The following is a 14670-nucleotide window of genomic DNA, read 5'->3' on the forward strand; positions in this document are numbered from 1 at the left end:
GGTACTAATGGCTGCAGCTTGGGTTCTTTTGAGCTTGGTATGCCTGTGCCCAGTGATGACTCAGTCCTCCCACTTTTTTTCTCTGTTGGAACTACTGCATCTTCTGCTTTTGAATAGCTGGCTGTGACATCATTTGGCCCTCACTCTGTACTTACATGTCTCATTTGCATATCACATTGCCTCTAGTCCTTTCTCATCAGCCATGTCAATTAGTCGTATTGTTTAACACCTATGTGATGGTGAAGCCAAATGCAAATGTGGTCACTAAAATTAGGGCAGTTCTTTGATATAAGATATACAGACTATCTGAGCAAGCTTAGATTTTTAAAAAATTATCCTAAAAATGGAAATGGGTTTTCAGATTACTGTAGGGCACTCGTGTACTTCTAGTAAATACCCCAGGCTAAGAAACACTGCCCCAGCGAGTTTGTTTACAATTTTTAAAAGCCGCTTTTAAAATTTATCACAGTAATCTCTGCCTCCTCTTGTCGTGACGTAACTTCTGAATTCAGGTCACATCTTGATGATAGGAGCTTCTTACTACCTTGGTAAATGTGAGCATTTCTACTAGTTAGTTCTGAGAAGGATGATGGGGCTTTAGATCCGGGACTGGGTGGTTGTCAGACAAGAAATGCCAGACAACTAGGTCTTGTCCTGCATCAGACAGAGTGACAGAGCCACTAGACACAGAGATGACTCATATTTCCTACCCAAGCAGCTGGGCAGCTGTACAGCTCTGCCAGGGGAATCCTCATGCTTACTCCACTGGGCATCATGCCTCTTGCTGCTGCAGTCTCCTGAAGTGACCTAGTACCTGTTCATTTTGAGATCTGTTCATTATTATCCATGTGCGTTAAATCACTCCTACCTTATGGAAAATAGATTTTTAATTTAGTGGATTTCCTTTAAGCTGTGTTCTTTATATGTGTGAATTATCCCTCGTGATGTGTTTAGGATCTGTGGGGATTCATGACACCTAACGCAACTAATGTAAAATTTTACTACTTGATATTACCCAGCAAATGCACGGATTGCTAAGCTCTGACCTTTTGGACTGATAAACAATAGCTAAGTTCACAAACAAACCAAGAAAAACAAAAAAACTTTGATATATAGACCTGAAATGCTGTTAACCTAACCAGTTATGTATCTTATTTCTTGAAAAGTATCGTTACTTTTATGGTGTAATTTTATTAATGCAACATTAATTTTTTTTAAGTTATAAAGTAGCAGGTGCTGAATTAAGTTACTGAATAAGTGAATGGCTGAGAGAATTAGTGATATACAACAAGGATCAATTCTTTTTTCTATAAAGGATCAGATAATAAATGTTTCAGGCTTCATGGGCATATAGTCTCTGTCAAAGCTACTGAATCCTATTTAGCATAAAAGCAGTTATAGATATTGAGTAAATGAATGGGTATCACCGTGTTATAGTAAAACTTTTTTACAAAAAATGTGACAGCCCAGATTTGGCTGTGGGCTATAGTTTGCCCATCCATAATGTACAACAATTAATACTTTATCGGAGTTAAAATTTGCAGGAGATAGGTGTATTTGCTTCTTATAAAATGTATGATTTTGAAATTCTATGTTTAATTATGTGCAGGTAACATATCAAGGGAAGGAGCTTTTAAAGTATGTTTCTGAGGAATTACCCACCCCTCCAGACCCAAACTTGGTACCTCAGCAACGTCAACCTTGTCCTCCAGGTATGTGCAGTCCAATGCCCATTTCTTAGTTGTGGGGAAAATACACTCAAATCTCTGGAGAAGGCCTTTCACTTTTTTGTCTTTCTTTTTCATTCTGGTGAAATTCCCATAATATTCAAGTATCCATTTTAAAGTGAACAATTCAGTGGCATTTTGTATGTTCACAGTGTTATACAACCGCTACCTCTATGTAGTTCCAAAACAGTTGTGTCACCCCGGAAAGAAACCCATACCCATTCAGCAGTTTTTCCCATTCTCCACTCCCTCCAGTCTCTTGGAACTACCAGTCCCCTCTTTGTCTGTGTGGATTTCCCTATTCCAAATATATCATATACATAGAATCATACAGTATGTGACGTCCTGTGTCTGGCATCTTTCACTTAGCGTAATGCTTTCGAGGCTCATCCACAGTGTAACATCTGTCGGTACTTCATCCCTTTTTATGGCTTCCACAATTTATTTATTTATCCTGTGGTGGACATTTGGGTTTTCACTTTTTGGCTATTGGAAGTAGTGCTGCTATTAACATAGGTATACATGTATTTGTTTGGGTACCTGTTTTCAGTTCTTTTGGGTATATACCAAGGAGTGGAGTTTTATATGTTTAACTTTTTGAGGAGCAGCCATACTGTTTTCCGTAACAACTGAACCATTTTACATTCCTACCAGCAATGTACAAGCATTCCAATTTCCCCACATTCCCACCAAACTTGTTATTTTCTGTTTGTTTGTTTACAGCACTCCATTTAAACTCCATTTAACTTAAATTAGCAGAATAACATCTTCCTTCACAATTCCTTTCTCTGAATCTATGCTGTACTTACTTTAGGTGGATTTTTAACTGTCATATAAAAGAAAAAATATTTTTTCCTTCCTGCAGGCATGATTTGGTTAGTTTCCCATATTTTCTAGAAAAAAAAAGATACTAGCATAAATCTTTGCTTATTAGTGTAAACTAGTACAGCTCATCTGATGGAATACGCCTTCAGAAATCTGAAGACAATGTAGTCTTCACCAATCAGCCTCAGATTCTGACATTACTGGAAAGGGCAGCACACATTTCTGAAAAACAGACATAACTGATGTTATGTTATCCTTTTCTGCCACAGCATCTCCTCTTTTTCCTCCAGTGTCCCTGTCTTAGATTAACTGGGGACAATATATGAGGAGAGGAGATATAAAACAGAAAATGATACTTCTGTGATACCCAGAGTCAAGAACCAAACAGGATTACTGTCACCAAGCCCCCTAAAGAGGTGTTTCTCAAGGTTATTCCTTTCCTTACAACAAATCCCAATAATTCAAAGTACTTTCCTAACTTTATACCTAATTCACCCTAACCTCCTGGAGTCCTTTGTCTGAAAAACTGGCTTCAGAATAAGATGCATTTCCCCCAGTTTTCTAAGAAGAGACTCAAAACTGTTTTATTTATCATTTTGGGGAAACACAGAAAGTAAAATAGCAATTGCAGATAAGTTAAAGGGCTTAAGAAACTGGAAGTTGTTACAGGAATTCATGGTCTTTGGTTCCTTACCCTGACTGCAGATCTAATCTGATTTTAGTGATGGGCCCAGGAACCTGAGTTTTTAAAAGTGATTCTTAAACAGCTAGCCTGACTATAGATTTTGAATGACTAGTAGTATCTGATTTCTTATGCAGGTAATAATTTGAAAATTCTTGCTATCAGCCCTTCACTTTGATTCCAGAGCACACCCACTCTCATGCTTGCAGACTCACATGCTCTCTCTCTCTCTCACACATACACATACACATACATACACACACACTCACGAAGGAAAGTTAAGCAAACCCTTTCTCCTAGTTTCTAACTCAAGAACCAAAGCAGAAAAGTTTAAGTTCTTTCTTACATCACAAAGGTTATCTGCTTCTCAGATTTTCTAGTTCTAGGCGTGTATTTCCAGCCCCAGCTGTGCGTCTCCTTCCTCCGAGGGCTCCCAGCTCCCCTGCTAAGTGAGCAGGAAATGAAAAATGGGTTCTGAGTTGCTGCTTCTTTTGCCTACTGGTTCTTTGTTACTAATAAAAAGTTTTTTCCCACTAATTTCTCTCCAGATATCCAGAATTTTCTTTCCTTTAGATATTTCAGAAAATTATAGTGCTAATTTGAGAACTGTAGAGGTGCCAGTATGCCACCCAGCTTCTTGCTACCTTGGCCTGGACCTAGGAATCTACAGACAGGTCCCTGCAGGCTGCTGTCAGAGTTTTGTTTGAACACCTTGATTTAGGATTCTTTTGTACCTGGTTTTGTGGTACCTGACTGAAATCCAAAGACCAGGCAAGTTAGAAAAATATAAAATCTCTAACCTTATTACAAGCAAAGCATTCTGGAGAGAATATTTTTCCAAACTCTTCTGCATATCAAAACGTGGTCATGGAAGTCGTGGCTCTGACACTGTACAGACCGTAAAGTCTAAAGGAAAAACATGTCCATGTGGATTTCATTACCCTACTCAAGATCATGAACATATCTGTTCTCTTATGCTTTTTGATGATCACGCTTTTCAGAATAGTATTTTGGGGGAATAAGGGGAACTAGGAGGAGCTATTTACATTTTTCATAACTGGGATAACCATGTATCCTCATTTGACCAGGGCAGTCCCTAATCCAGCAAAATTATTAGTAGCACTCCCTTTCACTTTAAGACCTGCTTTGTTTAGATGACTCAGTACAAGAACCAAATAAATAGCTGTTGAAAAAAACGAAATTTGGACAAGGTGAAAAAAAAAAACTTTCAATTTTATCTACATTTTTAAGTGTATAATTTGTAACATACTATTGTGCAAATATATTGTTAAGTCTTATGCATATCACTCTATATTATAAACAATTTCTAGTTATCTAATCTTAACCCCCTGGTAGACTGAGATCTCTGAGTTCAGAGAGGTTTTTGTGGGCTCTTGCTTCCTGTTATATCCCCAGTGCCTGGCATACAGTCACTTCCCAGTAAATGTTCATTGAATAAATGAATGATTGCGTGGAAGCATGAATATGATCCAAAGGACTGCTTATTTTAAAACTGGACTTACTTATGATTGTTCTAATAGGGAGACATACCTAGATCCCACATGTTATAACAGAATTTGTGATGAAGAATTCAACAAATGGTAAATGGGCTTTTGGTTAGTTAATGCCATCTTCTTTATCTGAATTTTATCTCCTTTATCTGAATTTTTTGTTTCTAACTGTGAAGTATAAGTGATGGCCCTTCACATTTTGTCAACCAGAAATTTAAAAGAGAACTGTCTCTCCTCCCCTATCCTCCAGTTTATTTCTACATATCATTTTGGATTCATGGTATCAAGAAAACACTGAGTCATGAAGATAAGGGATAAAATGATTTTCTTCAGTAAATCAAAGATGATGGATGAGTCTTATTCTGAGTTGTACACAAAAATGAGTTAAATTGGCAACTCGAGTTAATGTATTGATGGACTCCACGGTGTTAAAATGAGTTATATTAACACATTTGAGAACATATATTGTTTCTAATGAAAGATTTTAAACATACCAACACCAGCCTTTAAAAATGAAGTTCTGTTGATGAAATGTTGATGAAATCCCTGAAGTATCTCTCTCTCAAGTCCTTTTAAACTTTAAAATAGAGGGAGTCTATGATGCATTTTCCCTTGAAATTTCACAACTTCCTCCCAGGCCTCTCTTCTCTTTGCCTGCTTGGCTGTAGCTCCTCCTTTGTGTTATTGAGGGAATGTTTGTTGATATTTCAGTATATTTAGGAAGGGGGAAATGAACATTCCCCAAACTTCTGGATAATTTGTATGGACAGTGACATATTTTTCACAAAGTTTTTTAAAAAAACAAGCTGTTTACACAGATTACATCACTATTTACATGGAAAGCCAATTTTGTGTGTTTTTGTCCCCTGTCACCATAGTACCAAGACACTCAAAGCACATGAAGCCAAATCATCTAAGCAAAAAAAAAAAAAAAAAAAAAAAAAGTATTGCCTGAGGACTTTCTTTTCTCAAGCTATCATTTAATGCACACCAATTATATAATCTGTAATTTTCTTTCATGGGAACCTAACGTCACTTGTTCATTTGAAAATAGAACACGCTTTTTCAGGAAAAAGACTCTTGTTTATAATAAAAATGATCCTTTGACCTGCTGATAGTCTATTGTAAATAAATGACTCTAATGAAAGAGTTTTCTTCATTTCAGTGCTGTTATTGTGCTGCTTTTCTCTGCAAAAGTATATGTGATAGAACACAGACGTTCTCAGGTGCTTCTGTTTTATGTGGTTAAGAACTTCTTGAACACCCAAGGAAGATGGGTGCCTGATAACAGAGCAGAGGGTGTTTATCTCAGCTCCTGTGTACAACTCTTGATTCTTTTTCATTATTCTAATCATTTTTTTTCAATCTTGATATCTTGCATCTACTGATAAGGGAGGAAAGAGAAAAAAAACAAATTATCTCTTGAGCACTTGCCATGTGCCAAGCCCCCTGCCAGATTATTTTACATATATTAAGACAAATTAGAAGCTTCTTTTTAGTTCAGTCCAGGGTTCATGTCTATACAGCAGAGATGTAGAAAACCTGAAGACTTTACATATAAAATCAAGTGCCTCAAACCCAGTTCAGCTTAAGGAACTACCTGTTAATTTCAGTTTTCCTTTGAACAATGAGGGCCTAAATAGTTTTAAATTTCCTAATATAATGGTCAAGTCTATTTCTTAATTCCAGTACAGTTTTCACAGATGGCTTTTGATTTTATGAGTGTAAATATTTGCCAATTATTAATTTAGTTTTAAATATCAAATCATGTAATACTGTTGTCACCATATATATACTTTAGGATCCTTCATTTATCAAAAGGCATTGAACTTTGTATTTAAATGGCCATAACAGAATGTTTTCCCCAGCATAACTAGAGCAGATATATTTTTACAATCTATTAAAATAATTCTTAGTCATTTTGCCTTTGATTGGAATTGTATTTCTAATTGAGAATGAGAATGTATATGTATGTTCATTTTCATTTAAAACTAGAGTAACATTTCATTCCATTATCTTAATGAAGTGTAGAATGCTTAGTTTGCAAGCATAAGTTCTTGACGTCTGAGTTCAGTCATTTAAAGTTAGAAGTAAACCTAATATATCAGCTTGCTTTGGGCCTGTTTTACAGTTGATGAAACTGAGAACCAGAGAAGTAAAATGGGTAAGGGATGTGTCAGAAGTGAACCATCAGTTAAAATAATGAATCTGATTGTTTTTGCTTTTGATATATTAAGATAATTTAAAAAAACAGGAAAAAGAACAGTAAAAGTTAAAATTATTTTTAACCTAACCAATTAGTTTGTCATTTTGAAGTGCCCATTTGGGCAGCCAGATGATGTGAATAGTTTCCTGAGCCCATCATTTTGTCTAGTAGTGAATCTAACAATTCAGTTTCAGCAGACTTGCGCAGGATATCTAATATTTGATGATATTACTTGAGGGAGATTTATTTCTCCCTACCTTGTCTACGAGCAGAGTGGTTCCTAAGCTGTATATTTCCTGTTGGGGATTAGGGATGACAAGAAGAGACTAACATCTGGTTAAATAGCTATCTTCCTAGTTGTACTGGGCTTCTAAATGTGCTGCTTTTTAGAAGTTCTATTTACAGATCTCAAAGGCCACTGACTTTGCGTGGGGAATCTACCTCAAGTAAAAGCGGAAATTAAAGGGAGAAGGGCTCCTACCCAGCAGTGGGATGAGTTGGTGGTTTTCATGGTCCTGATGGAAAAATTCTTTATCACAAAGCTACGAGTAGGTGTCCTTCGTTACCCTCACAAAGATGATAACTCTTTGACCAAATAACAGATTTACTATCTCTCAGGGTTCTAATTTCTCCTTTCCTCATTCACAAAAATCTTTTCAGTGATAGAACTTCTTTTTAAATCCTCCTCTTTGTCCTTGTTTCCTTGAGACTCCAGAGCCAGGAGGTGTCTGGCACCTTAAGCAAAGCTAGACTTCTGAGCACTATTCCACTTAATGCTCCCCACAGTGAGGACTGGGAAGAATGAACAGTAGATATTCTCAGACTGCTGAAGACCGTATGTGTGTATTTGCTCCTGCTGTGCTACAGTGATGTACCTGTCAGTTCATATTGCTACAGATCACAGCCGCTTAGTTTTTCTAAGATCTTTCCATGGAACAGTAACAATTACTACTGGACCCAAAGTAAAATCATTTCCTATAAAGTCAGTTTAAACGTTGTACATGCAATGTTTGAATCTTGCTGCCTCATTCCCTCTCAGCTCCCGACCTCCATGACAGTCAAGGCTGGGGTAGAAGCAAGGCTCCAATGTTCGGGAGCTTCCAGTCTGGGAGCAGATCTTTTAATTGTGTCCTTCCCACAGTCCCTTTATCTGTGCCCATCTCTCCTCACTGGCCCAGGGCTTGGTGGGAGTAGTAAGGTATGCAGTGAGAGTATAGACTGGATTGGTGGGGGAAACTTTTGTTCACTCCTCTTTTATATTTAAGTGCCTTATTTTGTACAGCCTGTTAAGTTAATATTAAGTAAGTATATTGAGTCCCATAAATGAATTATTAAATCAAAAAAATAAAATCTAAGTCTCAGTTTCCTAACTACTTGAACTCTTTCCCTTTCTTTTCTGACATGGTTGTACAAGGATTCAAGTATAGAAAACTGATGGGCAGATGTAGGATATTGTTATTAAAACACAGAAAGAAATTATAGAAGGATATACTATATCCTGGGTTGTTAGCACTGGTTACCTGGGCAGGAGGGGAGATAGGGCAGGGAGAGGGTTACAGGAAGACCACACCTGCAGGCCACATTCAGAGTACATACAAAGGTAAGAGACTAAAAGACTAAAACCTCAAAAAGCCCTAACGCCAGGAGACATGCAGAGTGAGCCCAGACGAGGGCCCACAGAAGAGAATCTCAGTTCTAGAACTATGTCCTTAGCTACAGTAGTAAGATTATTCTTTATTTCTCAAAAGACTCATGATAGAACCCACAATATATTTTCACTTATTTAAAGTAGATGTAATACACTGCATGTATGTTTCATTTTTTAAGAAAAGAAAAAGTAAAGAGTTTTAAAAATATTACATACTGGCACTCATGCTTTCAGGTAGAGATATGTGTAGATATGGAGAAAAGGTCTGCTCAACTTCGAAAAAGGAAGGAAAGTTAGTGAAGTTCTTTGGCTTTAACTTTGCTGGATGTTACTTGCCTGGAATGATCCAAATAATTTTGAAGCTCGTACTATTATGTAATAAGATAACCTAACAATTGTATAGTTAATTTACACAATTCAAACTGGGATCATAAATTTGTAATCAGTTTGCTGTATTAGATTTCCTTTTATGGGGATTATCCTGTTTAGCACAGTTTTCTGTATGTATGTGCTTTTTGATTTGTTGCCCACCTCATCCCGATATATTGGGAATTGTGGATAACAACAAAGAAATTTGGAAGCTAGAAGTAGTGGTCAGCCAGAGGTGCCAGGTCCTGGCAGCACTGACTGGAATGAAATGGGTGGGAATGCAGTGCAGGATGGAGTTGAGAGATACCTAGTACGGAAGAGGTGGCAGAGAAGGAAAAGGCAGCAGAAGATGAGAGATAAAGGAGATGAAAACAGGTGTTTTGTAAAAACCCTCTTTTTTTTCTTCCAGTCTGATCATTATGGAAAAGAAGCTATTCTGTGAGAAACTAGGAGATAGTCATAATACTATGTTTTGTAGTATGATATTTATGTTCCCAGACTTCACGTCCATGGGTTTACCCAGGAAGTGGCACTTTTTCTCTTACTGAGGAGCCACTTGCAGTTTTCCTAAAGTCCTGTAATTGTAGGGAATTTGGAAGTGTATTATGCTGACAGTGAACCTGAGTGCGTATGGGGATGGGATATTGGCTGTCATGACCTCTGTCCCTTTGAAAGAGAAGCCATGTCAATGGCCACTAGGTAGAATATCAGTCAATATATATCATGTGGATATATCATGAGTAACATGTTGAGAAAGTTATAAATCAAAACCATCACACCCTTCTGGCTTTAATGATGAAGTCAGCCCTGTTAAAAGAAGAAGGAGAAAAAAAAAAGGAGGTGAGCCTAAAATGGTCCCTTTTTCTTAGTTTTTTATAGCCCTTAAGGGAGAAAGCCCAGATTCATCTACAAGCAAAACTAGTTGGAGTACAAAGCAATACTGAGTAACACTTTACAGTTTTACAGAAAGCTTTCACATTTGTGGTATTTTCTCATTTGACAAAGGTCAGTGACGGGAATGGTAAGGCAACAGGAAAGAAAGGTTTAGCATTAGCATTGCTTTATTAAAAACTCCACTTCTAGGAGTTACTCGATTAACAAATGTCCATCTGAAAATGTTGTTTTCAGACAATTTTGTTATATCATCTTAAGCATCCCAAGTTTGGGCCACTGTTTCCACTGTGTCAGTTGGGAAGATGGGCAATTTGCTTCCTCTGGAGCTTCTGCTTACCATCTGCAGTTTCTTGGTGACCTTCTCTATGTGAGCACTATGGTAATAATTTCTGGTTACAAATAAGATGAAGCTCATCAGGTGTCCCTGGCCATCTCTTACAGGCCATCTCTTACAGGTCTGTGACTTTTGAGGCATACAACTTTTGAGGAATATTTAGGTCTGTGACTTTTGAGGCAGGACCCACTCATTGAAGGAGACAGTAGGTTTGTGTGTGTGTGTATGTGTGTGTGCACGCGCGCATGCGTGTGCATACAGATCCATCCTTGCTCTGATGAAACTAAGCCAAAATTAGCAAAATGAATTTAAATTAATATTTAAAACCTTATTTCCGTGGGTTTTTCCTGAGAGAATGCTTTCCGCTTCCAACTTTTGTGGCATACCTTGTTTCTGATAGTCTACAAAACAAAGCTACTAATTAGGGAATGTTTGTGTTTACATATGGACCATATGTAAGAAGGGTAAAATTCTTTGGGTTGTAGATAACAGTTTAAAACTCAAATTGGACTGGTTTAAACCGCATCCCCCCAACCCCACCCCAGAAGTCACATGCATTGTTGACTCACGTACATGAAAGACAAGGAGTAGGTCTTCAGGCTTAAGCCAGGGTTCAAACAGCATGACTGAGCACACAGTTTCTCTTGCTTTCAGTTTCCCAGCTACATCCTAGCAGCCTCTGCTCTCATCACCCCAGTGCTACATGCTTCCAGATCCAAGTCCAGAGGTGGGGGAGAATTTGGATGTGACTCTCCTAGAACGTGCAACAAAGATCTCATTGTATCTCACTTCACTCTGAATGGGTCATGTTCTTACCCTGAATCAATGCCTGTTTACTGATGGGCTTATATCTAAACAAATAAGGAGTTTGATATTGAAAGGCAGAGATACTAAATAATATCCCCCAAACTGAGAAGGAACTTTAAGACCAAAAAACAAAGCAGGCAACTCCTAAAGTGCAGTTATGAAGTTTACTGTGGGTAACTTACATACAGGCAGGAAGGATGAGGCAGAGACATTCACAGCTGCACTGTGCCTTCTAGAGGGGTACAAGGGGACTTAAAGTGATCAAAGCTAAAAATAGAATCTGACCATGAGGGAGGAGCACGGTTGGTCTGCATTGTTTTCCTCTCTGCCCTTCCCCAGGGGTCTCAAGACCATTAAATAATCTGCATCAGCAAAAGGCATTCTTCCAGTTGTCATATCAGATGAAGGCAAGGGTAAAAGTTGTTAGGGAACTGATCTGGCTAGGGCGCATTCCTTGTGAGTAGGCTGAAGTTCACTCATGCATAAAGGGGAGAAGGTAGGACTGCAGGCCTAAGATGGAGCTGACAAAATGGAATCAGAGTGGTTCAGCCACACAGCTGAGAACAATAACACCAGAAGTATATGGGCCAGGTGTTGGGGAGAGGGATGGTCCTCCAGAGGCACATTAGGGTGGAATCACCATTAAAAGAATAAGTGGATACTGGGCATCAGAAACAAAAGATATCCATGCAGATACAGAATTATGTAAACATATTTGCACTGCTTAGAGTTATGAACAAAGAAAGGTCTTGGGCTATATAGTATAACTGAAACTGCCTGGCCGAGGTCACACATACAGTATATTGGTGCTATCCGTGGAATAAGATTCAGTTAGCTGAATGATGTATAGCTTATATAGACATTCTCCAAAAAAGAAGTCTCTAAGACTGTCAGGGAGCTTAAAGAAGCCAGTTTTAGAATCATCAGTTCTTAGAATCATCAGTTCTTAGACTGGCAGAGCTAAAAGGGACCCTGTTGATCATCAGCTTTCTTACCTCTCAGTGCAGATAGAAGTCTAGAGAAGCCATTAAACTTGCTTGAGATTGCAACCAAGTTTGTATGTCCTAGAAAATTGATTGTCTTCCAGCCTAACACTCTTTTCAGTACTGAATAATGATGATAATAGCAGCTGATATTTATTGTTTGCTCTGTATTAGGCAGTAACCAAGCATTTCACATGAAGTATCTCATTTAATCTTCACAACTGTTTTATTCTCAACTTGCTGGAAATTGAGACCCAGGGAGGCTTTGTGTAACTGTCAGCAGATGGAGGGACCCCAAAATTAAGGAGCCCACCGAAGTGCGGGTCCTTGTCACCGGCTGTGAAAGAATTTGCACAGCAGAGGCAGAGGGACGCAGTGAACAGCCACTTTATTGCTCGGAAGGGGAAATGGAAGAAAAGGCGCTCAAGCAGGGAGCCATCAGCCAAGACGGCCAGTAGGATGGCTCTGGCCTGGGTCCAGCCATGTGGACTTGTATGGGGAGGCTTCTGCCATCATTCCTCCTTCCAGGTGTGATGGAGCCAGTCAGTCCTTGTACGGGCTTTTCAGTCCTTGTATGGACTCTTCCAGTAGTTGTCGCAGTAGTCGTCAACTGTCGTGGCGCTGGTGGGTGTATCATTTAGCATGCTAATTAATACATTACAGTAAGCATATAATGAGGCTCAAGGTCCACTGGAAGTCAAATCCTCGACCATCTTTGGCTCCATGGGTTCTAACCTGTTCTTGTCCCTTCTCTGCAGCTGCCTCCTGAGACTTAGATTAAGAGTAATTGGTTTCTAGTCAAGGGAGAGGCGAGATCCTGGGGGCAACAACCTTGGCAACAAGAAGGAAAGTTGCTTTTAACCAGAATGGCTGCAATCTGGTGGATCCAGCATACCCCCTCCCCCCCCCAGATCTCCAAAGATTCTGTTCAGCCCTGGAAGTTCTCAAGGGAATGGGGGAGTAATCTCAGTTAATCGTTGAGATAGGTGGTGAGAGTTGTCGCCATTCCCCAGTGCCTGCGGGCTTGTCCTAATCAACTGCTTGAGCCTGCTCTTGTAAAACTTATGGAGGCCTGGGAGGCTTCAGCTTTTCTATAAATAAGGGGTGGGGGTGGGGGTGGGGTGGGGGGCTGACAGGGTCCTGCTCCCTTTCATAACTACCTTCAGAAGCATCAGTTATCCTTTTCTTGCCTTAGTGTTTTAGACTGCAAACGCTTTTTTCTCCCAAGATTGGTCAGTGCTGGTTTATAGCCTTTTCATGGGTATAGAAAATGGTGTGAGTGAAGAATGAGCTGGTTGGAAGTCTGTTATGGGAGGAGGCAAACATTTGGGCTCATTGAATTCATCCCTTTGACAAGCATCTAGCTATCAAGGGCCAGTAGCCTGTCCTTTCTTATTCTGAGTCTGCTCAGTGTGCACCATCGTGAGTGGCTGCAGAGGCTGGGCTGCCGGCTTGTCTTCACTGGGGGGTGGCAGCAGCCACTGATGACTTGATGGTTTCAGCATTCTTTGTTTACCGATATGGTTTGCAGTGTTTTTCGTTCACAGGTTTGCAATAAGTAAATTTAAATCGTATTTTTTCAAAGGCAGTTTTTAATTTGTCGATACTTCTTTAAACAGGAATGTCCGGAGAGTCAATGCAGAGTATCCCACATTACCTTCAAATAAATGAAATACTGTTAGTCAGCGAACAAGAATTTCTCCCATGTCATATAATGGATGAGCACTGGAAGTTTTATGTGGAATGTGAGGAGTTAACATTCTGAAGCCTTGTTTTCTTAATAGTGTTATTAGGTATTTTTTCATATTACTAACCAACGTTCGTATTTTGTCTTGTGTGGGCTGGTGGGCCTAACACACACTTTAAGAGTTGCTACTTAAGATGTGTGTTTACTGTTGTAAGAAAAAATATAACTCTCCAACTATTGTAGTAAGATTAATACTTTTTGTCATTGAAATAAAGGCATTTTTGACATAAGCTGTATTGATGCTCTGGTTTTCTTTTTACTAACGTAAAATAAAAGCTCATCTTTAAATCAACACCTCTACCTTTGCATAAATTATGCTAGTTCCAAATAAGAGTGATAATTGGTCCTGAAAAGTCCCTGGTAAAGTGAACCTACTTTAAAAAGAATTTTAGAGTCCCAGTACCTTCCCCTATTTACTTTGAAATTTATCTTGAAATCAAAATGTAGAGTTATGAAAGAGGTTTTTTTTTAAGTTTCATAAAATTTATTGTGGGTAGAATTGTATCTATGCTAAATCTTAGAACAAAAAATGAATCAAACGTTGATATGGGGACTGATTATTTTAGATAGGATGTATTTCACCTTTGATTTTTGCTACATTATCATGATGTTTTTTTTTAAAGGGTTATATTCAAGAGCTTTATAAGTTACTATGAGCTTTGTTTATAAGGGTCTGTCTTAATCCTTTAATAGCCATCTTATTCTTATCCTTCTTCACCCCAGGCTCCCAATACACTTTTAAACTTTGTGGTCTAATTCTATCCCTTCTCTCTCATTTGGGTAGAGAAGTCAAAATTGCAATAAAAATCACTCTAGCCAATGCTCAAATTTGGAGAGGGGAAAGAGGAAGTGATATGGTGTTGCTTTCTAAATTTTTTTATTTATTTTTGTTTGTGGGGGAGGTAATTAGGTTTATTTATTTACTTATTTACTTTAA

The 14670-nt window shown here is 38.6% G+C and overlaps 1 protein-coding gene across 11 annotated transcripts in view; it reads left to right on the forward strand.

Annotated features, from left to right (window-relative positions):
* ANKRD31 (ankyrin repeat domain 31) overlaps positions 1–13963 on the forward strand; it is a 153433-nt gene extending 139470 nt beyond the window's left edge. For all 11 annotated transcript variants that reach the window (XM_072958492.1, XM_072958488.1, XM_072958494.1 and 8 more), the window contains 2 exons: positions 1610–1712; positions 13606–13963. In XM_072958492.1, coding sequence (XP_072814593.1) covers positions 1610–1712; positions 13606–13751 — 249 coding nt within the window. In that variant the 3' untranslated portion in view covers positions 13752–13963. The remainder of the gene's footprint in view (positions 1–1609; positions 1713–13605) is intronic.
* Positions 13964–14670: the final 707 nt, after the last annotated feature.

The sequence above is a fragment of the Vicugna pacos genome, chromosome 3 (genome assembly GCF_048564905.1).
Source record: "Vicugna pacos chromosome 3, VicPac4, whole genome shotgun sequence".
NCBI classification, from domain to species: domain Eukaryota; kingdom Metazoa; phylum Chordata; class Mammalia; order Artiodactyla; family Camelidae; genus Vicugna; species Vicugna pacos.